Raw genomic sequence first — 16,391 nt, 5'->3', positions numbered from 1 at the left:
AGTGCTGGTGTCTGATCCTGGTTGTCTGCCCTGAGAAGATGGAGAGGGCTTATCTTTCTCTTGCCTTCATTACTAATTCTCTCAAATGTTCTCTCTTTGTTATGACACTTGCACAGATTTCTAAGCTTCCAGCTCCCCACAATGTGGCTTGAATTTAGCTCTATACTGTGCAGGCTTGGTGTACAGTCCAGGATCTCAGTTCAAGTCCCACCTTTGCCCCCTACTGGCAATCTGGCCCATGGGCTTGCCTTTTCCCACCTATGCAATGAGGATAATGGTGTAATCACTGTGCTGTCTCCTTCACTAGGTTCTTATGAGGATTCGAAGAGCATATTAACATGGAAGTGCTTTGTAAATGTAAAGCACTATTAATATGAATGGGATTGTTATTGCTTCTCCCTGGAATTGCTCCCTGCCCCCATCATTGCTCTGCAGTTTCCACCCCCTGCTTCAGAACGTGACCATTTTCCAAAAGAAAAACCATTTGTTTTCCACAGTGTAAAAAATATTAGATTGCTTTTCATTTATTTTCCTTTTATTTTAGAATATCAAGCACCTTGCATATGTCAATGGTGACTTTTAAAAGTACAGCCAGTCAGTTCAGTAACAGTGATGTTTTCCCTCCTTCCTTTGTTTTGATATTGTTTATTACTTAGATGAGGCCACCTGAATACTTAGTGCTTTACGTCAGAATGAGAGCCAGGCAGAACGTGGGGAACGGAGTGCCTGCCCACTGGGACATATTCGCACCAGGACCAGATTGAGAGTCTCACCATTACAGGAGCAGGGGAGGTTGCCTTTTGTGCTTCCTAGAAGAGTACTTTGCTTCTCTCATCTTTATTTCTTTGGGTTTTTGTCTGTCTGGGTCTTCTCATAGAAGGTAAATCCATGAACTGCCTCTGGACCCTGACCTTCTAACATCCTCAGGTCTCCTTTAAGCCAAAATCTGAAAGGTTCCAAATTGGGACTGAGTAACTCAATCCCAGTCAATCTAAATTTTAAAAGCTAAATGAAATAATATCCACAGCGGGCTTCCCTGGTGGCGCAGTGGTTGAGAATCTGCCTGCTAATGCAGGGGACGCGGGTTCAAGCCCTGGTCTGGGAGGATCCCACATGCCGCGGAGCAACTAGGCCCGTGAGCCACAACTACTGAGCCTGCGCGTCTGGAGCCTGTGCTCCGCAACAAGAGAGGCCGCGATAGTGAGAGGCCCGCGCACCGCGATGAGGAGTGGCCCCCGCTTGCCGCAACTAGAGAAACCCCTAGCACAGAAACGAAGACCCAACATAGCAATCAATCAATCAATCAATCAATCAATAAACCTTTAAAAAAAAAAAATACCCACAGCATTTTAATTTCACTTCTTCAAGTCCTCAGTGTAGTTTCTATAGTTAACATTGTAGCAACTGTAGATAGATGAGGGAAAGGTTACTGAACAGTATTGTAAACTGGGAGATTTAATACCTTCATCATCATCATAATTATTACTCCTGAAAACAACAGTATAAAGCTAGTGTGTGACATACATGTTAGCACTTTCCTTGTCTGATGCTCCTGTATCAGCAGCTATTCCTCAAAACTCTGAGACGTTAGTGATTTTTATAGATCAGAAATAGCAAGAGAGATACTATATGCTCATGGTCTCAAATGGGAAAGCCATAGTAAGATGAAAATCAAGCCCATAAATCTCAGTTGAAAATCAACCTGCCTCTTTTCCTTGAGTATTTCAGGCTATTATCTTAAACTACTATTCAGTGTCCCTTTTAATATTTAAAATAACCTCCTCTTTGGAAGGTTTTCCCCAGTGATACAACAAAAATGTTTGAACATACTGATGCTTAAATCGATGAACACATTATGTCACTATTTAGAAGGAATAGTGTGAAGCATTTGTGTGAATTTTAAGAATGAAAACAAAATGACTACATAAATTATAGGAGCATTAATTATAGCAGATTCTGATATAAGATATTCTGATAGCATTGTGGTAGGAATATGCTTTTTACTGACTGTGCTTACAGGGAGCAGACAGAAGTATCCAGGGTAAGAACTCTGGAGTCATAGAACCTTCTCCCTTAGAATGTGGGACTCAGTGAAATTACATACTTAAAACACATATGTTACGTACTCCAAGTCTGAAAGATATTTTTCAAATGGATGTGGATGCCATTATCTTTCATTCAGAATTTTCTGCATCCTAATTTGGAGTCAAAATGCATAACAGTGTAAATTAATGGAATTTTGAATAGTGCTACATTTAACAAAGGGAAAGGTGACTGTGGCCACTGCCTTGCAATAATAGTTGGGAGTTTTTCTAAAGAACAATGAGAATTTTTTTTGTTCATTGTTTTAAAACAATGACAAACCATTGTTAGATAAACCATTATTAGAAAATCTTGAAATTTTTATATTCTTGTGACTTTTTCATTGTTTAAATTTCTTCCCCCCTTTCCCCTTTTTTATGAATTAGTCCTCTTCCTGGGCTTATATAATATTTAAGTTAGAATAAATCTAATTTGAAGTCTTTAGTTCTGTTCATTTCCTTTTGCTTTTCTATGTGGATACAATATAAATATTCTACTTTGTAGGAAATTTAGTCAATAAATAGGTATATATTTTTTACAACATAATCATCATAGCTGTACTCAAAACCTTCTTCTATCTTAAATACTTGAGAACTTATGTCTTACTTAAACTGCTCCAAATGCTTTTGAGCTTAATTTTAAGAACATTTTCACTCAAATAAAAAATATAGAAATTGCTGCATAAATGCCAAAGTAATAAGGAATATACTAAACAGTAAAAGAAAAAATATGTTGTTGGTAACAGTACCTGGAAAGTTGTGTGTTTGTAGAATTTTGTCCTGTGTTCCCTGATGATCAATCATAGACTGTTCCTGAATCTGAAATGCCAGAGTTGAAATTAATACTGTTCCTATCACAATTTCAGATTGAAGAGACATACTAGTGTTTTAAATCTTACAAGATCCATTTTTTTCAAATGGTAATAATGACCAGGTGCAGGTATTTCATTTACAAAGCATGCAGATTGTCATAAATAATGATATCACAGCTCCACTCCTGATTGTTTCTTCAAAGCAAGCTTTTCTAGGTTATGAGAAGTGCACTTTCAAATTAAGTCAATTAAACTGTAGCTTCTATTAATCTTTGAGACTGGAATAGTATATTTAAAATTTTGTTTCCTTGTTAAATAGACACCATGACAGTGTTTGCATAGTGTATTGTTAACCTCCCGTGGAAGGTTAAACGGCTTCTTCTGTATCTAAATCTGTAGCTGTGAAAAATGTCTGCAACATTGCACCCACCCACCCATGAATGGAGAAAGTGAAGACTTGCACCTGTGGGATTAGGTGTAGCAGCAGGAAGTAAGAGCATTTGCAGCGTATAATTAACAAGGAATTTTTTTCTTTTCTTTTTTTTTTTAAACGGCGTTTTCATCTCACTGGGTTAACCAGTGATTAGCGCTCGAAAAAAATTTGCTGGAGTCTGCATCCTTACTTAAACTCATTCCCTCGCTGGTGTATTCTATTATGCAGCCAAAGTCAGAGGAACTCACCTTACCATACTCCATTCCCGTCCATATTTATTGATTTCTTTATGCTCATGGGGGAATGTTTTTAGATATTTGTATCCTTTTACTATAACTTCGTTAGCCAAATTCTGTTCTTTTCTGAATCGAATTAGAAGTAATCCAGGAAGCCTTATTTTGATATAGAGATTACTACCCTAAGAAACAAGATGGAGAAGTTAGTGCTTAGTGAACTGAGGATCTCAAAGTTGTTTTTTTTTTAACATCTTTATTGGAGTATAACTGCTTTGCAATGGTGTGTTAGTTTCTGCTTTATAACAAAGTGAATCAGCTATACATATACATATATCCCCATATCCCCTCCCTCTCGTGTCTCCCTCCCACCCTCCCTATCCCACCCCTCTAGGTGGTCACAAAGCATCGAGCTGATCTCCCTATGCTATGTGGCTGCTTCCCACTAGCTACCTGTTTTACATTTGGTAGTGTATATATGTCCATGCCACTCTCTCACTTCGTCCCAGCTTACCCTTCCCCCCACCCCGTGTCCTCAGTCCCATTCTCTACGTCTGCATGATCTCAGAGTTTTAAATGGGAGAATGAAAAACAACATTTACTCTCTCTTAGTGGTATTTAATACATAATGTGCGCGCTATGTGGTTTTTAATTGTTATTTTCTTGTTCATTAAGAAAACTATAATTACAAATATAGAAAAGATTTCTAAATGTAGCTCTCCAGAACAAAATATCCTTGATAAAAATTCACCCAGATCTACAGTTGTTGAAGTTTAACAGGCTGCTCCTCTGATAAGGTTGGAGATACCCACTTGCACCAGAATGTGTAGCAATATTCTACCTGGTGATGCAGTCACATGCATGCTTTTCATTTACACACCAGCAAACAAAAACTTAACTGAGTGTGTTCAGTTTTTTGCTTTTTTAACTAAACTTTATTTCCTAATAAGATAACATGTAATAATGGAATGAGACGCAGTGACTTCCAAAATATGTAGATTTTACTGCCATAAAACAGTCTTTGCACAAAGGAGCACTGAACCAGCGATAATGTCTTCTATCCAAACACATTTGTACTGTAAGTAGAAACTGTTTAAAAGGAAAATTACATCTTTTTCAGCAATTTATCAGAGATAATTACCCTTCATACACCAAAGGAAGGATAAAGTGTTTTAAAGAACTATAGTTCTAATTGGTAAATGTCACCAGCTGTTGCAGTTATTCTTACTTGTGTATATTCTTTTAATGATTATAGTCTCATGCCACAAGCTACATGAAAATATATTCACTAGGTGTGAAATTCCCGTATGTCACAGTTTCAAGAATATGTAAACAGCTCAAAGATAAAGGAAGAAATAATGCTAATGAGGAATGTAAGAATTGTAGGTTTTGTTTTCTAGGCAAGTGGCTCTTAATTTGCCAAAGGGGAGAAAATGTAATTTCAAAAAGAAAAAAACAAAAAGAAAAAGACAACACTTAATTTGTTGAAATAAACTTTTAATTGAGCTTTACTTCACACCCTCAACCAAGGTTGTGATTTTCTTAGAGAGCCGTAGAACTGTCTCAGCTTACAGATTTCAGTATTATATCCCTTGGGTCTGCCAAAGGGAATAGCACTGAGTTTTCTTTTAGGCTTAAACTGTAAAGTATTTGTTAGTTTTAGATGGCAAAAGATAAATTCTTCCTGGACAGTGTTTCATGATGTCTAATGTTATCTTAAAAGTGATCAAGAAAACGGAAAAAAAATTACCTTCGGGTCTGTGGCAAGTGTTTAAAGCCATCATTCTCCATTTCTCCTGGCTGTAACTCAGTTTCCAGTGAGTCTGATGGGTCAAGTGATTGATTAGTTTAAACTTCTAAGCGTACTCTTCTTTTGAAAGGCAGAAATAAAAATGGGGTAGCGGTGGGGAAAAATGGTGGAGGAGGCAAGCCTCTCATGTGTTGATTCTTAACTCTCAGTTCCTCTGGGCGGTGCCCAGCTGCCTTGGTATTATATATATCACAGCATTTTGTTTCTAGGCACCTGACTGAAACTCAGATGTGGAGCTGACTTGTTATCATGTATAGAAAGTCGTTCTCCTGTCATTTTCATTCTGCGGCAGTATCCTTTCTGAATATTCTCACTTTCAGTGTCTTGACAAATTTGAGAGGCACGGAGAGAAATCCTTATCTCATGGGCTAGTTGTCTTCAACTGTTAATAGTAGTTAGTAATCTTGTACAAATTACCCTGCCTTTTCACTGGAAAAACTTACGTATAACACCCCTCGCCCCCAAAAAAGAAAATAACCTAGGCTTCTCTTGAGTATCCTTGTAATTATTTAAACTTTCAATCATTGCTTATGAGAATTATCTAGAAAAATAGTGAAGGCATGAATTTGGTAAGTTGTCTCCATTAAGTTTGGAATATATTTCCTACATTGTGTATGGATGCTCTGGAAGGAAAGATCAGTGAAGACATTTATATAAATAGTTGTTTCGGATTATAGCTAGTCACGAATTTTGTTATATCAAGGTTATGTTTGAAAGGATCCTTCAGTCCATGTGGTATAAATTTCCCTTTAGGCTAAATATAAAAGATAAATATATAAGAACTTTCTGTGATTTTCATTGCCCAGAAATAACTTTGTTACCAAAAAATCAAATTAATTTTTATTAATGAGATATGCCCAATGTCTATACTGTGCACTGGTTAAGAGATGGGCAGTTCTATCATTGTATCAATACATAAAATATAATCCCCTCCCGAAAAAAGAAGTGATAAGAACTTTGTCCTTCATTTAAGGAAAAGGCACTACCACTGTCCTAGCATCACTCAGATGTATATCTTGTCTTTCCTGCAGTAGTAATAGTTAAATGATTCATATCCTCTTTCAGCTGGTTTCCTTACATTATTTACTTTTACAAAGAGTCCATTGATGGAGTTTATAAGTGCATCCTATAGATACGAAATTATGCACGACTGACATTGACTTATTCGGGCATCAGTTCTACCATTTCATCGTTATTATTGTCCTATTCTAATTAAATGAATTACTCAGTACAGACTATGAATCAACCCCAGGTATAGAGTATACAGATCATCTAGTCCAGCTATGTGAAACTAAAAGAAGAACTAAAGATAAATTTAGAAGGAAAACTCTTTAGGAGCCATTCAGGTTTTTGTCCCTCCTTGGTGCTGATTCTATAGACTCTGTAGCAAGGAGGAATTCTATTAACTGCCTTATCTTGTCTAATATTAGAAGACACCAAATGTTGAGTAACTTTGGAAAGTTATCTAATCCACACCTTTGGCTCTTCATAGGAGACTAGTTCATCAATATTCTTATTGCATTTCTAAAATAATATAAATCCTTGAGGTAGTATTGATAAATATGGATGAGTAGAAGCAATGGATAACCCACAAAATTTTGATTTGCATTTCACTTTGTAATGCATTAAATGGTTTTTGTTCAATATCTTCCTAATAAGAAAATTTATTTTTTATTCCTTGACCACCCATAGTAGTTGAGGAAGGCAAACCAAGGAAAGCTAACATTTTTTAAAATATATATGGATAAACCAGCCAGAAATGATGAAAAGGAAATTGAACTTACAATTAGGAAATGATTATTGCATGTGGGAATTTTTTTGAAAAATGTATTCATTTATACTGCTTGGCATATTGACCTAGCAAGGTAGCCATTTAAAAAAAAAAAAAAAAGAGTATCTACTAGCTTACAACCACATATTTCTAATCATCTTAATAATGATGAGTAACTACGACCTCAAGTTACAGACCTCAATAATAAACTTTTATTTACTTTAATTATGGAATTTGAAGGTGTCCATTGTTGATTTGATCTTAAGCATATTTTTCTACTGTAACTTTTGAAATGACAGAAGCAATGATTCTCTAGGATGGTGATTAAATAACATTTTCACAATCAAGACCTGATATTGTTTTATTCCCTGTGCTTTTTCCTCACAACAGAAACCAGGAATGGATCTGGCAGACACCTATATTATGTTTGTTCGGCAAAACCAGGATATTCTTCGAGAAAAGGTCAATGAGGAAATGTATATAGAAAAGTTGTTTGATGTAAGTAACTACCCTTGCAAATCATGCTGGCTTTGTAGATGTACTGTGAAGGAAAAAGTTACACTTTGATGGTATGTCTGCAAAGCAGACTCTCTTTTTCTTCTACGCAGCTAATATAGTTGATCATTTTATTTCTTTGACTGCTGACAGAGCCTTAACTGGCTTTTTTCTGTACTTGAAAACTGTCACTATTAGAGTGAAAGTCTCAAAATCCTTTTAAGGTTAATTTTAGCAAGCGAGATGATATCCAGTTTACCGTTGTGTATAGTTTACATCACTTGCCTTTGCAGCAGTCCATAAACAGAATCAGACTGTAATGGATTTGGCCCCTACTATAAAAGTTTTTCTTAAGTCAATATAATATTCTTCATTTAAACAAAGAAATAAGCTGCAATAAAGGCAGATATCTGCCACTGTACTGTTAGTGTGCATTTTCATCTTGCTTTCCAGTACTGTTGTTTGCTAACAGATAGAATACTGCTGTGGTCTCATGAAGGTCTTCACTGAGGCATGGCAGCTCCTAGAACGGGGAGGTTGTGGTTTTAGATGCCCTGATCCGCAAGTTTCATTCACCGAGTACCTGTAAAAGAGACTAAGAGAGCAGTCCATTTCAACAACAATGTTGTCACTCATTTGTAATTATTCAGCAGTCAGTTCAAAGGAAATGGTACTTTGATTGTGACATAACTTTGCATAATTCACTACCAGTGCTGATTCTGAAATGTAATATTTGCTTTGAACTGTATTTATTTATGTACATCTTCTCTGCATTTTAGAAGTGCTTTTCTGGCAGTTTCATTTAATTATGCAAGTTACTGCAAATGTTTTCATAACAGCAATTCACGGGCTTCATGGTGACACTTCAGCTGTGGCAGTTACAGAAGGTCCTGCTACGTCATCATCTCCACCATGGTCTGTCATGTCAGTGTTTGCTGTTTGTCAGATTGGGTGGTCAAAATGAGCCTTATCTTTCATATTTTATGTTTCTAGCCTCTACCCAGGCTGTTTTACAATAAAAGTATCATCTGTTTTAATAAGCTAAGTGTTAATATGTGTGAAAAGAATGATTTCCTAAAAGCTTTGATGCCCTGCAGGGGTAGAAAAATTATCATCCATCCAGCTGGCTCCTTTACAAAATACTGAAACCATATTAGCAACTTCTGCTTCCACTTGGTATTGCTCTGAATTTACAAGCATATGTTTCACTTCCAAGTTCTCTTTTACTTTTTTTGCTTATGTGGTAATTTTCAAAAATGTTGAACAGAAAAGAAAAGTTGAGTTGATGTTATTCCCATTATGTTTCTTCTTGGTATAGCTAAAGCACATCTTCTGTGGTGAAAAAATGGTAGAGTCATTCTGGAAATAGGCCACCGTGTGTGTGTGTGTGTGTGTGTGTGTGTGTGTGTGTTTCTTAACATCTTCAGTTTTTTGTCTGGGCGACCTATTTACTACAAAGCTTGCCATCAGATTGTAACAGAGGTAGAATTTCTTTTCTTTTTTTATAAATTTATTTACTTATTTATTTTTGTCTGCGTTGGGTCTTCGTTGCTGCGCGCGGGCTTTCTCTAGTTGCGGTGACCTGGGGCTACTCTTCATTGCAGTGCGCAGGCTTCTCATTGCGGTGGCCTTTGTTGCAGAGCACGGGCTCTAGGCGCGCGGGCTTCAGTAGTTGTTGCACGCGCGCTCAGTAGTTGTGGCTCGCGGGCTCTAGAGCGCAGGCTCAGTAGTTGTGGTGCATGGGCTTCGTTGCTCCGCGGCATGTGGGATCTTCCTGGACCAGGGCTCGAACCCATGTCCCCTGCATTGGCAGGCGGATTCTTAACCACTGCACCACCAAGGAAGTCCCAGAATTTCTTTCTTCATAAAGATATTTCCTACTTAAACTCCCCTTCATTCACCAAACTTCTTTTGAAGACTTTTTGTATGGCAGCAATAACAAACAGAGCTAACTAAAGTGGATGCCAGGAGGCCAACATTAAAATGATGTGCTAGTTTGATTGTTCTGGTGATAGGTATATACTTTCAACGCCTAAGCATCAGACATGGCTGTGAGTTTGCTTCTAAAAGGAACCCTTGACAAGCAACCATTCTGTTTTGGTTGTGAAGGTTTTGTCATTCTGTGTATCTCCAGTAGAACATTGGACTTGTTATTTGTAAAATAGTTATAATGTCCTTAAACATTCTAATATTTTTAAGTTGCACATTTTTATTACTGTAATTAAAAATAAAAAGTAAACTGTAATTCTATTGATATGTCACCAAGAATAACATATGAAGGGGTACCGAGAGCCCCTAATTAGCCAAGACTGAATTTGCCTCAATTACAGTTAATAAATGAGAGGTTATCAAGTATGTGTTGAAAGGTAAAGTAGAATGTGTATCTTAAGCAACAGATCATTACGGAGAGACGTTATATAATTATTGGAAATCCACTTGGCTGGAGCCTAAAATAATATTGTTAGGTGTCAGAAACAGTTGAAAGTAATGACCCTATAAATCCTGTTAGCAACCTTAGTCTATTACAGATAAAAGACTGAACAGTTTTATTCAGGCATCATGACAAACATTTGCTCTTCCAATTCGCTTCCTGAGTAAGTAAGGAAATGGAGCCTCCCACCTTCAGATGCAGAAGAAAATGTGTACACACACACTCACACGCCTGCGTGCAGACGCGCGCGCACTCACTGCAGTGAGTCAATACTTAGTGGTTTTAACCCACCCAGATGAGAGTACAGGGCCTGCAGTTTCTGGTCATGAATTATGAGAGCTTAACTCCTTACAAAAGATATGCTTTTTATCCAGATGAAGTTCGCTTCGTTCTAGAACACATAGCAGTATTTCTGTATGAAACAATTATTCTACAAAACACCCATCCTGCCACCAACACCAACACTTTAAAAAAGAACGCATGTGTTTTACTAAAGAATTTTTTCCCTCATGATGCCTCACGCGTGAAAAAGACTGCTGAAAATTCTGTGAAACTGGCCCTGAGAGTAGTAATTAATTACTTGTGGTGTTCCTGGCCTCAGAAACTTTTTGATCAATTAAGCATCTTACTAGTTCCTGCTATTTGTGGCTAAATACCTTAGGGTTCTGTTTAAATAATTGTACCAGGGACTAAGGTCAAAAAAATGACCATTGCCCTGGATTTGTGTCCATTGTTTTGGGGATGCACCTGCCAAGGAGAATGGTACCTTCTACTGTTGTCCATGTGCAGCACCCCACCCAGCCATACACCATGACTCTGCTTCCTGAGCATCCTTCACTGCTATGATTATTGTTCTAGCCCCTATGGAAGTTTTTTTATTTCTTCAATGTGTTAAAGAGGGGGATGACTAAAATCTGTATTATCTGAAAGACCATAGATAGGATAATCTTAGACGTTTACATCAAATCTTGAAATATTAAAACTAAAAGTATCATTTGAAGATCAAAACAGTTAATATTAGGATAAATATCAAGACATTCTGCTTTACTCCATAAGTGGTTAAACTTATAAAACACTTTCTGCTTAAAACAGAAATAATTTCAAAAAAGTGTAAGTAAATGATGGCAGATCCCCTGTTTAATGGAAGGTACTAAGTTTGATTAAGGTACATCCCTAATCTTTTCAAAGTGTCAAAATAATTATAATAGCCTTACCTGTCACCGCTACTAGGTTTGCAGGGCACCTCCATGTACCAGGAAATGTGCTAGATACTTGACCTATATCATTTCTAACCTTCTGGGTAGATGCCATCACCCCCATTTTAGCCTTATTTTCAGGTTAAAGAATCTCCCACCTAGAGACAATAAAGGACTTGTTAAGTGCTAAATCGGACTTTGAAATTGTGTCTCTCTAGCTTCAAAGTCCATGTTATGTCTACCATACTTCAGACTTACAAAATTTGAAGTGGTAAAACAGTGTTTGTAGGAAGAGGGCTAGACCAGGAATCCAGAAACCTCAGTTCCAGCCACAGTTCTGCCATTAACTGGATGAGTGAGCTTCAAGAAGTTATGTCACCTGTTTGAGATTCAGTATAGGTAGTACATATAAACTGAAGAAGCTAGTCTAGAACTCCAGATGGTTTCTGAAATCCCTTCCAGATTATAAACCAACAAATTAAATTAGTTTTAATTTTAGCAGTGGCGCCAAAAGTTACTGGGTTGGTTGCATGCTGAGTCTTGCACCCCGGAGTAGCAATCAATTCTTAAGTTCTTTTGTGATGGCCAGGTGAAAGCAATAAGCAGTAGCAATTACAGTAGATAAGTAGAAAATAGATTCTATATAAAGACTGTCATTTGACATTCTGTACAGCTACCACCATGGTTCTGAACCCTACATTTAGAAAAATGGTTGGAACTCATATATTCTGTATTCATGTTTAGTCTTTCTGAGTGACCAGAATATCTTAAACAGAGGCTGTCTTTGCCTGTCAAGCGGTCATTGGTGGTACACAAGCTGTTTAAAATCTATATGTTAATATAAATAGTCCCTGCGTTGCACAACATATTCTTGTAGCTTATATTGTACAACATGAGGAATATAGCCAATATTGTATAACTATAAATGGAGTACAACCTTTAAATATTGTGAATCACTATATTGTATATCTGTAACTTATATAATATTGTATAGCAACTATACTTAAATTTAAAAAAAGAAAAAATTATACACACTTATTACCATTATGTTTTGAATTTAGCCAAAGGAAAAAAATATACATGTTAAATCTACTTTTTCAATTAAAAAAAAAATGTGTCTTATCTGGGTAAGAGAAATCTAAAGGAAGTTCTGTAGCAGAAGAGAATATGGATTCACCAAAAGAAGGTGTTCTGCTTTGCAGGCCATCTCCCTTACCCCAGTGTATAAAACATCATTGTCAGTAGCTGTTTAAAAAATTTTATCAAATCAAAACCATCTACAACTTGTCTGATCCCAATATAAAAGCATGGCAATGATTTTCTAATTCTTAAGTTCCATTTTTAATGCCTACTATGATGTTTCTTCCCACGCTCTCAAGTTTCAGCAAACACAGTGAAAGCCCCAAGTGCCCATGGGTCAGGAGAGAGGCTGGGCAACTTCCCTGAGAGTTTTGGATCTCTGGGTCGGAAAGTGGTGTTGTTTCAGAAATCAAAACTGACACCACGGTGATCGCCACGAGAGCATCCTCTGTGGTCACTTCCTAATGTCCAAGAATATTACAATGCTGAGGCCCATAGGGGTCGACTGAAGTGCATCCTGCTGTCCAGGAGAGACACTCTACCTACCTACCTCTCTAAACCTTTGTGCATTTATAGGGCATTGCCCGTCTTGTGTCCCTTTGAAACAATTTCGATTTAGCTCTCGTGTTACTGAAGACACATCAGGGTGCAGTATTTAATTGGTAAATCATGCAGATTAAACATTCTCTTGTGTTATAAACTGATTAAATATCTAATTGTTGAGGAGTTTCATCTCAATGAGATTTTTTTTAAATCGTGTTGTGATGTCTTCTAAAATTAAAAGTAATTCTTTAAATGATAATTAATCAGTGATATTCATCTGAATAGTGTTTTATGAAGGATTAATTTCTTAGGACTTTCCTTGAAAAGAATTCTTTTCAGTAAAGAAACTCTAAATTAAACATTTTAAGTAAAATCGACCTAAACTATGTCAGTGAGTTCAGTAGCCATTTTAGGATATGGTAAGAAAAAAAAATGAAACTATTGCAAGTGAATATGCTTTTCAAAATAAAACTAATTTTGCACTTCTATGCTCTTGTTTGTCTCTGGACTCCCAAATAAGAAAAAGGGGGGAAATGCTCAGAATTTTTGAGTTTACCGTTTCACACCAATGCCCAAATTTTTGATTTGAGAATTTATTCATCCTCAGTAAGATTGACACTACTATTCTTAACTTATTTAAAAATTAAATTTACCATGTTGGTTTCCCAAGAATACATGAAATCAACAGGACATGGGTAAGAATGGCTGCTAGATAGTAGGATATATTTAGAACTGACCATCTACTTTTTCAGTCATATTCCTTGGATGAATTTCTTTGTGTATGTCATCAACCTCATTATTAGAAATGCAGTCTGGAACCCGTTAAGATCCGTTAAGAAGACTTCTTTGCCTTCTTGCATTTCTTATCATTCCATGATATTATAGATATATTCTCTTATATGTGAATGTCGATTTAAAAATAGCACTTTTCCTCTTTTCAATGATCTTTCACTTTCAAATGACGAGCAAGTTGTTATATACCTGCCTAAATCAGTATAGATTCCCGTTACAGAGTATTTTCTTTTTGGTTTTGTCCCTATGTAAAAAGAAGTCAAATATAAAGCATTAACTTTGGCACATTATGCCCAATCATGATTTCCCTATCAACACTCAAAATTAAATGTTACCATCACTCTCATGTCATTCCATTATTTTCCTTTTCCATCACTAGAAAAGATGGATGATAGAAGCTCAGTGATGTACTCGAGACTATTTGAGATCATTTATTTCTACCCACTGTTAGGTCGTGTACCCTGGGCCACACCGTGCACTAAAGGTAGATAAGAAGTTTAACTATCTGTTTCTTACTTGTGTTATAGGACCAGCATCTCGTATCTCCTGCATTTGAACAACGTCTTATTTAGCTGCTTTAACACATTGTTTTCCAGGTGGTGTTTTTTATTTTCATTATATATATTCCTGCTTTGTTTTACCCACAGTATTCGGACTCCCATTGAAGTTGTTTGACGTCTTTTAAGACAGTTGTAGTCAGACTTGTTCTGTATATGGTCATGTCTGCCTTAATAAATGCCGTACAGAGCTTGCTCCTTAGCTGTTTTCTTTTTTCCCCCTCAAAGTTTGTTTCTCTTCAAAACCTCTGCTCTCAAATTACAGCTGTCTCGTTCATTTTGGTTAATAATCCTTATTTTCATGTTATCATTTGTAGGTGTAAGGATTTATGAAAGGATCTACTTTTGATGTACGGTGTGTGCCAAAATAGCTTTGGCAAGTCCAGACGCGGCTCTGCGGCCAAAGGCCCTCATTTGAATCTAAGCTGTTGGTGAATTAAGACCTGAGAAACTTGAGATATGCGTGCCTAATTGCCTAAAAGAAACTCAACAAGAAAATGTATTGTAGCTTGTTGATCTTATTTCTTTAATAATTCAAAAGGATCTTCCAGAAATATGTGGACTTCTTCCTTAGATTCTTGAAATGTGATCACGGGACGCAATTGTCATTTGGCACTTGCCCAGAAATACACGTCTTTGCGTGAGGCACCTGGACATATGTGGCAGGTCTGGTAGAATCAGCTAATTAACAACACAGGCTTAAACAGGCACCTCATCTGGCAGTGCAGTTAGTTGCCTGATGGTGCTCAGCGGATCCGGTAGTGCTTTTTATTTTTCTATCCTAATGGTCTGCTGCCCACCTAATTTTGCCTTATTGTCAGTCACTACTTACCGCAGCTTGGGGCCCTCCCAGGAGGCTAAATTATTATCAAAGGATTAGGGAGATGTAGCCTTGCAGCTCTGACATTTCTGATTACTTGTCTACGCTGGAACACTAATTAGCTGTGACTAATTAAGAAAAATGTTCCTGCCATAGAAAACCATTTAAAAGAACTGAGAAGTAGAAAAGCAGTTCAGAAGCTGAGCAGTGCTCAGATTTGCTGATGCTCTTTAGATTTCCACCAGAGCCTTAACTCACCTTTAATTGTGCTCAGAATTTTAAAAACAACAACAACAAAAAAAAACTCACGTGTGAACTGATCTGAGGTTTTTGTTTGAAGAGGAAAAAAAAAAGTTGTGGTTGATCACCTAAAATCTCTTAGCTATGGTAAAACTCTCTCTGATGAATGGAAAATGTCAAAACTTGCATTTTCATCGAGAAATTTTTCTTAACACCGAACGCATAAATATGCATTTGCTTTCATTCACCCAAGCCAGTAACAGTGACTTAATAGTCATGGAAGAAATTAGAATATTCTCCCTCCTGATTTTATCAAAGATAGTTGAAATAATTACAAGCGACATGTTGAGCATTTCAAAAGTTATTTAGTATTGATTTCATGCTGCCTTCACATGTAATAGGGTCTGAAAACTCTGACTTCTCCACACAGAGCCTGGCTTTTCCTCGGTGGTTTGCATGCTTGCGCTGCATCTGGCAACCAGTGACTTATTAATGAAAATACCCAGGACTCCCCTGAGACCAGCATCTCTTTCAGTTGACCAGTGTGATGTTTTCATAGAAATGATAGCTACCGTTCTCTTCAAACCTAACTTCATAAGCAAATGACACATGATTTTAAAGCCATTTTCTGTGGTAGCCTTTTGAACTCCTCCTCTGTCAGACACTCCCTCTGCGAGCTTTCCATGCAGCCCCATCTACATAGTCAGTGCCATTCACAAGTGGGCACAGCAGTGGCAGCCAGATTGCCACTATTGACTATGTCCAACTAAAAAAAAAAAAAAATCCGTGTAAGGAAACGGCTATTGTAGTAAACCAGCATCATTGTGGCAAAACCATGTGTTTATTGAATGCATTGAAAGGAAGCTCTATAAAAGAACAATTTTCACAGGTACTTATAAATACCTAAACTCCAGAGAGCCCTCAGTTTCTTGATCTCAGCCCAGCCCTAATTAAGAGACCGTCTAAATTTTGCTCTCTTAATATGGGCAAAATGTTTTGTCTGAAATAAAGCAAGTTCTAACCTCTACGTCACCAAAATTCTTCATGCTGTTTTTTAAACCCATTTCCCTTTTTCCTCTCAGTGGAGAACAAAAAGC

At 37.0% G+C, this 16,391-nt stretch overlaps 1 protein-coding gene across 11 annotated transcripts in view; it reads left to right on the top strand.

Annotated features, from left to right (window-relative positions):
- The window catches only part of CADPS2 (calcium dependent secretion activator 2), a 548,265-nt gene that overhangs the window by 515,462 nt on the left and 16,412 nt on the right, over positions 1–16,391 (top strand). For 9 of the 11 annotated variants that reach the window (XM_061198688.1, XM_061198685.1, XM_061198689.1 and 6 more), the window contains one exon: positions 7,531–7,638. In XM_061198688.1, coding sequence (XP_061054671.1) covers positions 7,531–7,638 — 108 coding nt within the window. Of the gene's footprint in view, positions 1–7,530; positions 7,639–8,414; positions 8,656–16,391 lie in introns of those variants that run through there. The other 2 variants (XM_061198686.1, XM_061198690.1) reach the window with 2 other exon arrangements.

The sequence above is a fragment of the Eubalaena glacialis genome, chromosome 8 (genome assembly GCF_028564815.1).
Source record: "Eubalaena glacialis isolate mEubGla1 chromosome 8, mEubGla1.1.hap2.+ XY, whole genome shotgun sequence".
Classification (NCBI taxonomy): domain Eukaryota; kingdom Metazoa; phylum Chordata; class Mammalia; order Artiodactyla; family Balaenidae; genus Eubalaena; species Eubalaena glacialis.
Note: the sequence above shows the minus strand (reverse complement) of the source record. Positions and strands in the feature narration are given on the sequence as shown.